This window comes from Eriocheir sinensis, chromosome 68, assembly GCF_024679095.1.
Source record: "Eriocheir sinensis breed Jianghai 21 chromosome 68, ASM2467909v1, whole genome shotgun sequence".
Lineage (NCBI taxonomy): Eukaryota > Metazoa > Arthropoda > Malacostraca > Decapoda > Varunidae > Eriocheir > Eriocheir sinensis.
This window is the reverse complement of record NC_066576.1, coordinates 504,756-517,702: the sequence shown is the minus strand read 5'-3', so window position 1 is coordinate 517,702 and position 12,947 is coordinate 504,756. Positions and strand designations below refer to the sequence as shown.

At 48.3% G+C, this 12,947-nt stretch overlaps 1 protein-coding gene across 1 annotated transcript in view; it reads left to right on the top strand.

Annotated features, from left to right (window-relative positions):
- Positions 1 to 287: 287 nt before the first annotated feature.
- The window catches only part of LOC126988280 (uncharacterized), a 25,230-nt gene continuing 12,570 nt past the window's right edge, over positions 288 to 12,947 (top strand). The window contains exons 1-8 of the mRNA XM_050846342.1: positions 288 to 575; positions 2,115 to 2,272; positions 3,962 to 4,120; positions 5,176 to 5,416; positions 6,635 to 6,760; positions 7,555 to 7,827; positions 9,382 to 9,609; positions 10,175 to 10,501. Of these exons, the coding sequence (XP_050702299.1) occupies positions 438 to 575; positions 2,115 to 2,272; positions 3,962 to 4,120; positions 5,176 to 5,416; positions 6,635 to 6,760; positions 7,555 to 7,827; positions 9,382 to 9,609; positions 10,175 to 10,501 (1,650 nt within the window). The 5' untranslated portion in view covers positions 288 to 437. The remainder of the gene's footprint in view (positions 576 to 2,114; positions 2,273 to 3,961; positions 4,121 to 5,175; positions 5,417 to 6,634; positions 6,761 to 7,554; positions 7,828 to 9,381; positions 9,610 to 10,174; positions 10,502 to 12,947) is intronic.

Genomic DNA, 12,947 nt, shown 5'->3' with positions numbered 1-12,947 from the left:
GTGTGTGCTCACGCGCCCTTGTTCCCTCCCCCCACTTCCTTAGTCACTCAGGTATTTTTGGCTTTCCTTCCCTCCCTTCCTCCCTTCCTCGCTACCACCCTCCTTCTCTCTCTCTCTCTCTCTCAGCACAGTAGGAAAGAATAAAAGAGAGAGAGAGAGAGAGAGCGAGAGAGAGAGAGAGAGAGAGAGAGAGAGAGAGAGAGAGAGAGAGAGAGAGAGAGAGAGAGAGAGAGAGAGAGAGAGAAGACCTCGAGTGCCAAGCGGTGCCAGAGAGTCGGGCATGGCGGGCGTAGGACGTGGCAGCGCGGCGGGGCAGGCACGGCACGGCATGTGTTTTTGGCACTGGGTTGGGTGTGCCAGGGTGCCACCTCAGTCTGGGGCGCCACGTGGGTGTGTGCAGGGTGTAGGGTGCCTGAGGGAGTGCCAGCGAGGGCGGGATGGGCGGGGGCACGTGTGGGCAGTGTGGTAAGCAGGCGGAACAGCGGTGTACGGGTTGCAAGCAGGTGTTCTATTGCAGCAGGGAGTGTCAGAAAGCAGGATGGAAGGTTCACAAGGACGCGTGCAGGCCCTTCACGGTGAGTGCGGGGGAGGGGGGCATGTGTGTGTGTGTGTGTGTGTGTGTGTGTGTGTGTGTGTGATGGGTATGTGTGTATGTGTGGGGGGAGGGGGAGGGGGTGGGGGGGGTTGTGTGTGTGTGTGTGTGTGTGTGTGTGTGTGTGTGTGTGTGTGTCAAAAGGAAATATTTCTCACATTCCCTCCAAAATAACACTCCCCACTTCCTTCCCTTCCCTCCTTCCCTCCCCTCCCTTTTCCTCCTTCCTCCTCCTCTGCTTCCTCTTTCCTCTCCATAACTCTCTCCCCCATTCTTCTTCTTCTTCTTCTTCTTCTTTTCTGTCTCCCTCCATACCTCACTTCCTCCTCCTCTTTCCTCGCCATATGTCTTCTTCTTCTTCTTCTTCTTCTTCTTCTTCTTCTTCTTCTTCTTCTTCTTGTTCTACTACTACTACAGCTTCTTCGTCTATCTCCTCCTCCTCCTCCTCTTCTTTCTCCACGTATTTCTTTATTTCCGACACCCAGAACGGTTTTAGAAATCCGCGATCCTGCTTAACCAATTTACTGAACTTTTTCCAACAGGATTTCTATTGCTTGCTTTCCATGGTTTCATGTTTCATCTTGGTTCCTTAATTACTTCCTTCCTCTTCGTAATTCCTCTCACTTCCTTATCCCAGCTTTCCTCTCCTTACTTCCCTCGTACTCTATCCTCTCTTTCCTCCCTCGATGCATGCTTAGAACGCAGCTTTCCTTCCTCCTTCCCTCCATTGTCTATCCTCCTATCCTTCCCCTCTCTTCCTCTCTGCCTATCCCACTCTTGCCTCCCTCTACACTATCCTATCCTCCCTCCCCTAACCTAAGTTGCTGTCCATTTACAGGGGCCTTGTCCGCCCTCGTATGGAGTATGCATCTCATGTGTTGGGGAGGTCCACTCACACAGCTCTCCTTGACAGAGTGGAATCAAAGGCGCTTCGTCTCATCAGCTCTCCTCCTCATACTTATAGTCTTCTACCTCTCAAATTCCGCCGCCATGTTGCCTCTCTTTCTATCTTCTATCGATATTTTCATGCTGACTGCTCTTCTGAACTTGCTAACTGCATGCCTCCCCCCCTTCCGCGGCCCCGCTGCACAAGACTTGCTACTCATACTCATCCCTATACTGTCCAAACCCATTATGCAAGAGTTAACCAGCATCTTCACTCTTTCATCCCTCACGCTGGTAAACTGTGGAACAATCTTCCTTCATCTGTATTTCCTCCTGTCTATGACTTGAACTCTTTCAAGAGGAGGGTATCAGGACACCTCTCCTCCCGAAATTGACCTCTGATTTCGAACACTCCTTTTACCTCTGTTTTGGAGCAGTAAGTAAGGGGCCCTTTTTTTTTTTTCATTACGCCCTTGCACTGTCTCCATAGCTGTAAAAAAAAAAAAAAAAAAAAAAAAGCTTTTCCTCCTCCCATCCCTTCTTCACTACCTTCCCTGCCTATCCTTTTCCCTTTCTCTTCCCGCTTTTCCCTCTCCCTGCCTCTCTCTCCCTCCTAACCCTTCCCACCTATCCGCAGGTGACACGCAACAAGGAGGTGGGTCGCCTGTTGGTGGCATCACGTGACCTGGCCGTGGGTGACGTTATACTACGGGAGGTGCCGCTGGTGATGGGCCCCAAGCAGGACACCGACCCGCTGTGCTTGGGATGCTACAGGCGCCTCACGGGGAGCTACAGGTAGGCCAGCAGGAGGGACAGCAGGAGGAAGAGTAGAGGAGGGCAACAGTAATGACAACAGTGAGAGCAAAAGAACTACAGAACAGGGATAATAGCAGGAACAAAAGCAGGGACGACAGTAGGAATATAGACAGTAGGAAAAATAGGGACAACAGCAGGAAACAGTATCAACAACAGGAAAAACAGAAGGACAACAGCAGGAAGAACAAAAGGAACAAAAAGAGGAACAACAACAGCAGGGTGAACAGTAGGAACAAAAGCAGGAACAACAGACATTAGGAACAACAACAGCAAGAACAAAAATAGGAACAACAGTAAGAGAACAGTAGGAAAAACAGGGACAGCAACAGGAGGAAGTATAGGTAGGCCCGCAGCAGGAGCAACAGCAGGGCAACAGTAGGGTCAACAGTAAGGGCAAGAGCAGGTAAAACAGCATGAACAACAGGGACAACAGTATGAACAACACCAGTAGGGACAGCAGTAGAAACAACAGTAAAAAAAATGAGTTTCATCAATGTCCCATACCCGTCCCATACCTGTCTCACTTCACCCCTGTCCTAACAATGCTTCATACCCGTTCCATACCTGTCTCACTTCACCCCTGTCCTAACAATGCTTCATACCCGTTCCATACCTGTCTCACTTCACCCCTGTCCTAACAATGCTCCATACCCGTCCCATACCTGTCTCACTTCACTCCTGTCCTAACAATACTTTATACCCGTCCCATACCTGTCTCACTTCACCCCTGTCCTAACAATGCTCCATACCCGTCCCATACCTGTCTCACTTCACCCCTGTCCTAACAATACTTTATACCCGTCCCATACCTGTCTCACTTCACCCCTGTCCTAACAATGCTTCATACCCGTCCCATACCTGTCTGACTTCACCCCTGTCCTAACAATGCTCCACACCCGTTCCATACCTGTCTGACTTCACCCCTGTCCTAACAATGCTTCATACCCGTTCCATACCTGTCTCACTTCACCCCTGTCCTAACAATGCTCCACACCCGTTCCATACCTGTCTGACTTCACCCCTGTCCTAATAATGCTCCATACCCGTTCCATACCTGTCTGACTTCACCCCTGTCCTAATAATGCTCCATACCCGTTCCATACCTGTCTGACTTCACCCCTGTCCTAACAATGCTCCACACCCGTTCCATACCTGTCTGACTTCACCCCTGTCCTAATAATGCTCCACACCCGTTCCATACCTGTCTGACTTCACCCCTGTCCTAATAATGCTCCATACCCGTCCCATACCTGTCTGACTTCACCCCTGTCCTAATAATGCTCCATACCCGTCCCATACCTGTCTCACTTCACCCCTGTCCTAATAATGCTCCATACCCGTCCCATACCTGTCTGACTTCACCCCTGTCCTAACAATGCTTCATACCAGTTCCATACCTGTCTGACTTCACCCCTGTCCTAACAATGCTCCATACCCGTTCCATACCTGTCTGACTTCACCCCTGTCCTAACAATGCTTCACACTCGTTCCATACCTGTCTGACTTCACCCCTGTCCTAACAATGCTTCATACCAGTTCCATACCTGTCTCACTTCACTCCTGTCCTAACAATGCTTCATACCCGTTCCATACCTGTCTGACTTCACCCCTGTCCTAACAATGCTCCATACCCGTTCCACACGTGTCTCACACTCTTCTATCCGCCAGGTGTTCGCGGTGCACGTGGCCGCTGTGTGGGCCGCAGTGTGAGGCCAGCGCGGCGCACCAGCCCGAGTGTGAGGTCACCAAGGCGGCGGGCATCACCATTAGCCTCAACGACACCGGCGGGTCACAAAGCCAACTCTACGAACTGGTCACGCCGCTCAGGTGGGTCAGAGGCCACGAGGTCACTGGGACAGTGAAATCACCCAAAAATAGCATCAAGAAGTCCAAAACGAGATATATTGCCCAACGACTGACAAAAACGAGATACATCGCCTCTAATATCGCAAGAAACGATAAAAAAAACTCTAACATTAATCCAAAACTATAGGTTCATCACCCCCAACACGGCCCAAAGACGAGAAATAACGCCGAAAAGTAACAAAATAATTTATATAACCTCTAAAACTAGTCCAAGACGAGAAATAACGCCGAAAAGTAACAAAATAATCTAAATAACCTCTAAAACTAGTCCAAGACGAGAAATAACGCCGAAAAGTAACAAAATAATCTAAATAACCTCTAAAACTAACCAAAGACGAGAAATAACGCCGAAAAGTAACAAAATAATTTAAATAACCTCTAAAACTAGTCCAAGACGAGAAATAACGCCGAAAAGTAACAAAATAATCTAAATAACCTCTAAAACTAACCAAAGACGAGAAATAACGCCAAAAAATCACAAAATCATCTAAATATCCTATAAAACTAGCCCAAAGACGAGAAATAACGCCAAAAAAGTAACAAGACCATCTAAAAAACTAGCCCAAGATGATAAATAACGCCGAAAAGTCACAAAATAATCTAAATAACTAGCCCAAGATGATAAATAACGCCGAAAAGTCACAAAATAATCTAAATAACTAGCCCAAGATGATAAATAACGCCGAAAAGTCACAAAATAATCTAAATAACTTCTAAAACTAGCCAAGGATAATAAATAACGCCAAAAAGTAACAGAATAATCTAAATAACCACTATAACTAGCCCAAGATGATAAATAACGCTGAAAAGTTGCAAAAATAAGCTAAATAACCTCTAAAACTAGCCCAAGATGATAAATAACGCCGAAAAGTAGCCAAAAATGATCAATAATCCAATAGAAGACGCGGGGCGGGACAGGGACGGGGCGGGGCGGGGCAGGACAGGGGCGGGGCAGAACGGGGCAAGTCAGGGGGTCAGGCACAGTTCAACAATAGGTCACATCATTCCCCGTACAGATGCGTGGTGGCTGCGGGGCGGGGCGGGACGGCGGGTCAGCGGTGGCGTGCCAGCTGCGAGCGCCTAAACAGCCCCCGCCCTCCCCACACCCCTAACGCCAGCCCCCTGCAACAGCATCACCAGCTACAGATCCAGCAGGAGCAGACCCAGCAGCTGCAGCAGGTGGCCACGGCGCTCAGAGACACCTTCCGCCTGCAGAACTACCCCGGCGTGGACGTCTCCGAAGCCGCCATGCTGCACGTGAGTCTCTCCCTGCTGACTATGTCTGCTGATAATGCTGATTCTGCTTGCTGACACTGTCTGCTTATACTTATTCCATGCTGATTCTTTCTCCTGACACTACCTGCTTAAGCTAGAGTCGCACTGACTTTACGACCTGCTAACGACCACCCGCGACCCCAAAATGCTTCCCTACCACATAGGTGGCAGAGTAGTCGTGCGACCGAACGGCTACCGGCGGTCGTTTAATGTCCGTCCAGTGGGTGGCCGGACGGCGACCATGGCCAATGACAGATGCAGAATGGACGGCGAACATCAGCGACTCCCTACTACCTGACGGCAACAAGACGGCGTCCTCTCACCATCCGGTCGGCGTTCACCTTTTAGCCGTCATCTACCGTCCAGACGCAGTCCATTCGGCCACCGGACGGCAACCTTGTTTACGACCGGCAGGGACCTGAGATGTCGGCTGGAGGTTTTGGTGCAGCACCCAAAACCTCCAGCCGACCTTTTCGGTCGCACGGCGGACGGAGACACATGACGATCGCACGCACGACCATGTCGTCAGTAGGTCGTAAAGTCAGTGTGACTGGACTTTTACACTGTTGATTCTATTCGTTGATTCTATTTACTGATGCTTCTCCATGAGGGAGGAGGTGGCTGAAGGGTCAGCGTGCGGGCGCGGTGTCCTGGAGGACCGGGTTCAAGTCCCGCCCATCGCTACAAGCTGACAATGTTCAGTCACCGCCGAGCGGTCCAAGACTACCCACATGCTGTCCTGACAACCACCTATCAACCTGGACTCTAAATAAACTCTCTAAAGAGGATCAAAGATGAGCTCCGGGGACAGCATGAGCTAAGCAAGATGGCGCCACTATGAAACACTTACCTGCGCCATTACTGGCTGGGGCCGGTCATCAGGCCCATTATAAAAGTCTACCGGCGCTACAGTCCGAACGTAAAAACAAATAACAGTACTTGTTTACACTGGCTGATGCTTTCTGTTAATAATGTCTGATGACATACTGCTTCTACTTGCTAAATGCATCTACTATCTTGTTCTTTCTGTTATCAATATGACAACTCTTGCTTCTGTTGCTTATGATTGAACGTAAATTCCAAATACATCCGCTATACGCATGTGATTGCTTGCTGTTCGTTAATAATACGGGAACGAGATAACTGGTACTGTTCCTGCTACTATTTCTGCTTGTATAGGTGTCCTGCTCTCCCACACAGGTGCTGGAGCTGCTACAGGTAAACCAGGTGCCTACAAAGGTGCCGTACGCGGAGGTGACGGCACTCTACCCCATGGCGTCCCTCGTGAGCCACTCCTGCACGCCCAACACACGCCCGCAGTGGAAGGTGAGTCATTACGCTACGCCCGCCCCGCCACCGTTACGCCTTCATGGTCGGGGTGAAAAGTTGGTGAACTACCCGAATTCCCAGACGCTTTAAGCTCTCATAACAAATATTTTCGAAGGCCACAAAGGATCGGGTTCTCACGAGTGTTTTTACGTTCATGGTGCAGAAACCTTGTCAGACTACCACCAGACTCATGAAACTAGCCATGGAAACACTAACACAACCGTCACGAAAGCCTTTTAAATGTGGGTGTGTGAGCCTCAAAGTGATGGAGAGTATGGGCCAATGGAGGCTGCCACGTCCACTCCAAACTGCCTCTTGTAGCCTTGTATTTCTGCGTGTTCTGGCATATCTAGATGTGTAACGTACATGTATAATTTTATCTAGTCATTTATTTCCGCGAGTCCTTCTATATGTATCTAGTCATCTGTTTCTGAATGTCCTATATTTAGTTATCTACATATCAGTCTATTTATTTCTTCGTGTCCTTTTATATCTAGTACCTACATGTATATCTAGTTGTCTATTTGTGTGAGTCCTTCTGTATCTAGTTATCTACATATCAGTCTATTTATTTCTTCGTGTCCTTTTATATCTAGTACCTACATGTATATCTAGTTGTCTATTTGTATGAGTCCTTCTATATCTAGTTGTGTACAGGTATATCTAGTCATCTATTTCTGCACGTCATTCTATATCTAGCTATTTCTATGCATTATCTAGTTATCTATAAACGAAGAACGGTGACCTAGTGCCAAAGAGACCTGACCTCATTCCTCTCATACCCCGAACAGGAGGGCGCGCTAACACTCCTGGCGGCGGACCCCATACCCCGCGGCGAACCCATCACCGCGCTCTACACGGACATCCTCTGGGGCACGCGGGCGCGGCGGGACCACCTGAGGCACACCCGGCAGGTCACGTGTACCTGCCGCCGCTGTGCAGACCCGACTGAGCTGGACACTTACTTCTCGGCGCTGGTGTGTCGGCGCTGCGGCAAGGACGTGCTGCCCTCCGCCCCCATGGAAGACACGGCGCCCTGGCTCTGTCGCGGGTGTGGCCAGCAGGTGGGTAGCGGTGATGTGGCTGGGGTGGCTTGGGAGGACTGTCTGTTAGCTGTGGATGGGTGTGAGGGGTGTGGTTGGCTGTGGTTGCTCTCCTCATCCTTCCTGTAAATTTGTGGATAGAGAAGGGCTATTAGCACAGACTATTAACTCTTGGCTGTATTCTTTTTACAGTAAAGGAAGAAGCTCCAGGGCAATTAGCGGCCATGACTTGACTGACTGACCTCATAATTTATTACTTATTTACTAAGTTGATCTAGTTATCTATTTACTAACCTATTTACTTATATATGAGCAAAATCAAAAACCATGCCCAAAAAAAAAATCATCAGTAGTAGTAGTAGTAGTAGTAGTAGTAGTAGAGGTGGTAGTAGTAGTAGTAGAGGTGGTTCAAACGACTAAGCCCAAGCACACACCAACACAACCACGGCCCGTTAAAACACTCGGTCAAGCAGCGAAGGCAGCGACACGCCCCTCTTTGACAACTCCTTAAAACTATTCCCCTACACCCGGGCAAGCGAGGAGAGAGCCCAGCGATCCTCCAGCAAAGATAACGACAACAACGACAATAAAAACTAAGATAACGAAACGCACTGCCCTGCACACACACTCAAAAGAATAAACACTAAAAACAAACTCCCTAAACCAAGTACTCAAAACAATACACACAACACGATGAACAAAAAAAAACAATAATAAACTTAATAAAAATACTCAAAATAATAAGCACACCTACTATAAGCACTCTGAACAACACACTCGAAATAATATTCTTAATACAACTCTATTTACAACTCAAGCCAAGGTATAACACGATGAACAACCTCAACATCACCTACACACACAAGTAACCGTTGAGGAAGTATTACAACACGACACAACGCTAACAACTAGAACCAAGGTGACAGAACGCGTATTTGGACAACCTTACCAACAACAGTGCAACAACCCTCATAACAACAGTTCTATACTCACTCGGGTAAGCATTGAGGTGACCCAGAGCCATAAACACAAAAGCCACGGCAATATTGAGACACACGGCCAGTTCAGAGGGTCAGCGGGCACTCGTGGTGAGGGAAAACAGTGTAGTTACCAGACTGTCGCACTCAGACCATTGTATTTATCAGTTTCAGGCCTAAAAACTGTCGTAGCTCTACCAATAACGATATCCAATTGAAGTTAGTGTTAAAACTTATGAGTCAGAAACCGAAAAATACGATGTGCCGAGTATGATTATCTGTTAACGTTGGTGAGGACGCGTTTGAGTGATCCGCAGACTCGTCCAAGCGAAGCACACAGCTACAATATACCCCCCAGTGGTCACATATGGGCGACAATGATTTCTACATACGACTGTCAGATCAGCTTACTTGACGGTGATTTATTCTTTCCACTCTTTCCACTCGTACTGATCATTGAGTTTTTTATGATGTTTGATTGAACACCGTCCTTTACAGGGGCGTGATATATGCACACTAAACAACCCAGCTATAACCAACCGCATCACCCCCTCTCATACCCAACCAAACCTGACCTAGCCCAACCCCTCGTTCCCAGGTCAGCGTGGAGGAAGCCCTACGCACAAGCCTGGCTCTGGGCGCAGCGGTGGAGGCAGCGCTGGCGTCCCCGACCATCGAAGGCTTGGAGGCGCTGCAGCACGAGTGGCTGGGCAAGGTGCATCGCAACCACTACCACCTACACGCCGTCAAGCACTCCCTCCTGCAGCTGTACGGCCGCTCGCAGGAGAAGGCGGAGGAAGGGGAGAAGGACGCCCAGCACTGGAGGGTACGTACGTAGATGTATAGATGCAGATAGATGGATGGATAGATAGTTACACAGACATAAAGCTAGATAAACAGACTCTTGAGTTGCTACTTTTTTTACGGTTCGCCTATGGCGCCGGTAGGCTTTCTTGGTGGAGCCTGATGGTTGACCCCAGCCTATTTTGACGCAGGCAAGTGTTTTATAGTAGCGCTATCTTGCTCGACTCATGATGCCCCCCGGAGCTCATTTTTTATCCTCTTTTTAGAGAATCTAGAGTCCGGGTTGATAAGTGGTCTTCAGGACAGCATGGTAGTCCTGGCCCAATCAGTGATGACTTATAATTGTCAGCTTGTGGTAGCGAGCTGGACGCCAATTCGGGTCCTCATGGACGCCGCGCCCGCACGCTGACCACTCAACCTTGTTTGTCGGTCTACTATAATATCTACGCATAATATCCATAACGACACATGACATGACCATTTCTTGTTCTTAAAGCTCGTCCATTTCTTGTTCTTAAAATCGTCATCAGAAAATCTTCAACTTTTTCCCGCTATTATTGTTCTCTTTCTTCTCTTCCCACCTTCAGGAGATCGCCAAAAAGGAGGCAGCCTGCAAGGAGTTCCTGACGGTGTGTTCACGCCTGGACCCCTCCACCGCCCACACCGCGCACTGCGTCGGCCTGACCTTCTACGAATACCACAAGACCATCCTGCAGAGCGCCCAACGGCACTTCGCGCTCAACCAAATCTCACGGCAACAGCTAAAGAAGAGAATGTTGCTGTCCAAGGCGCTGCTGAAGAAGACGATGGACATATTCCGTGACGAGGCGCAGGACACTCCAGAAGGTCAACTCTGCGACACGTGCGAGGAGGAAGTCATCAGGATCGGGAAGTGGATGCTCGCTGTGGGTCTCGTGTGAGCTGATCCCACTGCTGCCACCAGCTGAGGGATTGAGAAAGCTTTATGTTACTGGTTGTCTTCCTTTCATAGTCTCCGTTTCTTGATATGTGGGTCTCGTGAGCTAATCCCACCGCTGCCACCATTTGAGGGATTGAGACAGCGTTGTCATGTTACTGGTTGACTTCCTTTCATAGTCTCCATTTCTTGATCTGTGGGTCTCGTGAGCTGATCCCACCGCTACCACCATTTAAGGAATTGAGACAGTTTTGTAATGTTACTGGTTGTCTTCCTTTCACAGTCTCTGCTTGTTTTCTTCTATTACGGATTCTTTTCTTAAATCTTATTCTTCATCTTCCTCGCTTCGTTGCAAAGTCATTTTATATTCTCTCTCTCTCTCTCTCTCTCTCTCTCTCTCTCTCTCTCTCTCTCTCTCTCTCTCTCTCTCTCTCTCTCTCTCTCATCTTTGTACTTCATTTTCTCTACTTTTTGTCATTCTTTTATTTTTTCCATCTCTTCCTCTATCTTGGTCTTTCTTTTCTTCTCTGTTTACTTATTATTTTCATGCTCTTCGTTTCATTTGGTCAGGAGTCTTTTGTGTATCCTCTTCTCCATCTCTTGCTCCTTTCTTGATCTTTCTTATTTATTTCTATGTTCGTGGTTCGTCTCATCAGGAGTCTTTTTACGTTTCTTCATCTTCTAAACCTTTGACTCCTGTCCTGATCTCTCTTTTCTTCTTTTCTTTTTATTAATTCTTTTCCTGTTACGTTTCCTGTCCCTTCTCTCCACCCCTTGCCCCTTTCCTGAGCTCTCTTTTCTTCTTTAACGTTGTTGTTTTTTTCTTTACATCTCTACCTGTAGCGCCGGTAGACTTTCTTCGGGGGCCTGGTGGTCGGCCCAAGCCCGTCATGGCGCTGGCAATTTTTATAGTGGCGCCAGTTATGCTTGGCTCGTGCTGCCCCCCGAACTCATTCTTGATTCACTTGGACGGTTTCTTCTCGAGTCCGGGTTGATGGGTGGTCTTCTGTACAGCATGTGGGTAGTCTTAGGCTACTCGGCGGTGACTGAAAAATCCCAGGTGGTAGCGTGGGGATTCGAACCGACGTTGTCCGTGGCGCGGTGAATGCGGGGCCCGCACGCTAACCACTCAGCCACCGCCTACCCCATGTTCTGTGGTTCATTTGATCAAGAGTTTTATTTTCCCTCCTCTTCTACATCTGATCTTTTTTCTTCTCTGATTATTTATTCTTCTGTTTTGTGGTCGACTTGATCGGGAGTCTTGAGCCATAACAGGTATGAAGGCTAGAGAGGAGGAGGTCGCCGGCTATTGTCTATCGGCCTCATGCAGCCTCCTGTTATCTCTGTCTGGTTTGTGCCACTCGCTTATGGACACGCCTCGTCTGTCTGGTGGTCTCGTCGGCAAAGAAACGAGTCTTGGAAGGAAAGCTCCAGCACTATTTATGTAAGTCAAGCCAGGGAGCTGCAACTCCTATACTGTCACAAAGCGAGAATAAACTTTGATCATAAATCTTGTGTATGTCTGAGGGAATGATGAGCCCAAGGTTTCCTTTTTTTAATGTGCAGAAAACCCGGCAGCTCAAGGGAGCAAAACAAATGAGGAAACATATAAGCCCGCAATAAGGCTGCTCCCGCAAACATTAGGGTAAAGGTAACGTTGGGAGCATACGCTATAGCTGCGCGTGGCGGCGGTGCTCATCTCTGTCCCCTTGAGACTGTGGTGGGAGATAACCCGTTACCCATACACAGGGCCAGCGTGACATCCGGGTTACCACAGTTTACCTTCCCCAGGTGTCCCCAGGGTACCCGAAAGGAAGGATGAACAGCTGGGTGGGCTGCACGCCGAATGCCCAGGCCGGGACTCAAACCCAGGCCCGCGGACTCGTAGTTAGGGACGCTAACCACTGTACCAAGAAGGCGTTCAGTTAAAATTTCAAAACAGAGGCCAGTCATTTGATTTGAATTGATGCGATTATCATTTACTGAAGTATACTTATATAACATTTATCGAGAATAACAATGAAGAAATACCTGAACACTTGCTTCCAATGTTATTTTAAGAATTCGCCCATTAGTAGCACATAAGAGAGCACAAGGCGAGGAGGGGGGAGGGGTAAAGATTAAAGATTTGGTCCTTTTCATCCCTGTACGTCAATATGAAGAACAAATTTAGGGAAGAAAAACAAAGACAAATTTCCCACACACAAACTGGCGATTACAATAATTATCTTCACTGTTTCACTCGCCACACTAGGAGTCAAAGATTTCGTCATTTTCATCTCTGTAAGTCAATATGAACAAATTTAGGTAGGAAAACAAAGACAAATTCCTCTCACACAAACTGGCGATTACAAAATTATCTCAATACTCGCCAAAAATAGACTTCACTCGCCTCACTCAAGGTAGGCGCCGTCTCTTCCTCCCTATTACGAAACTCGGGCGAG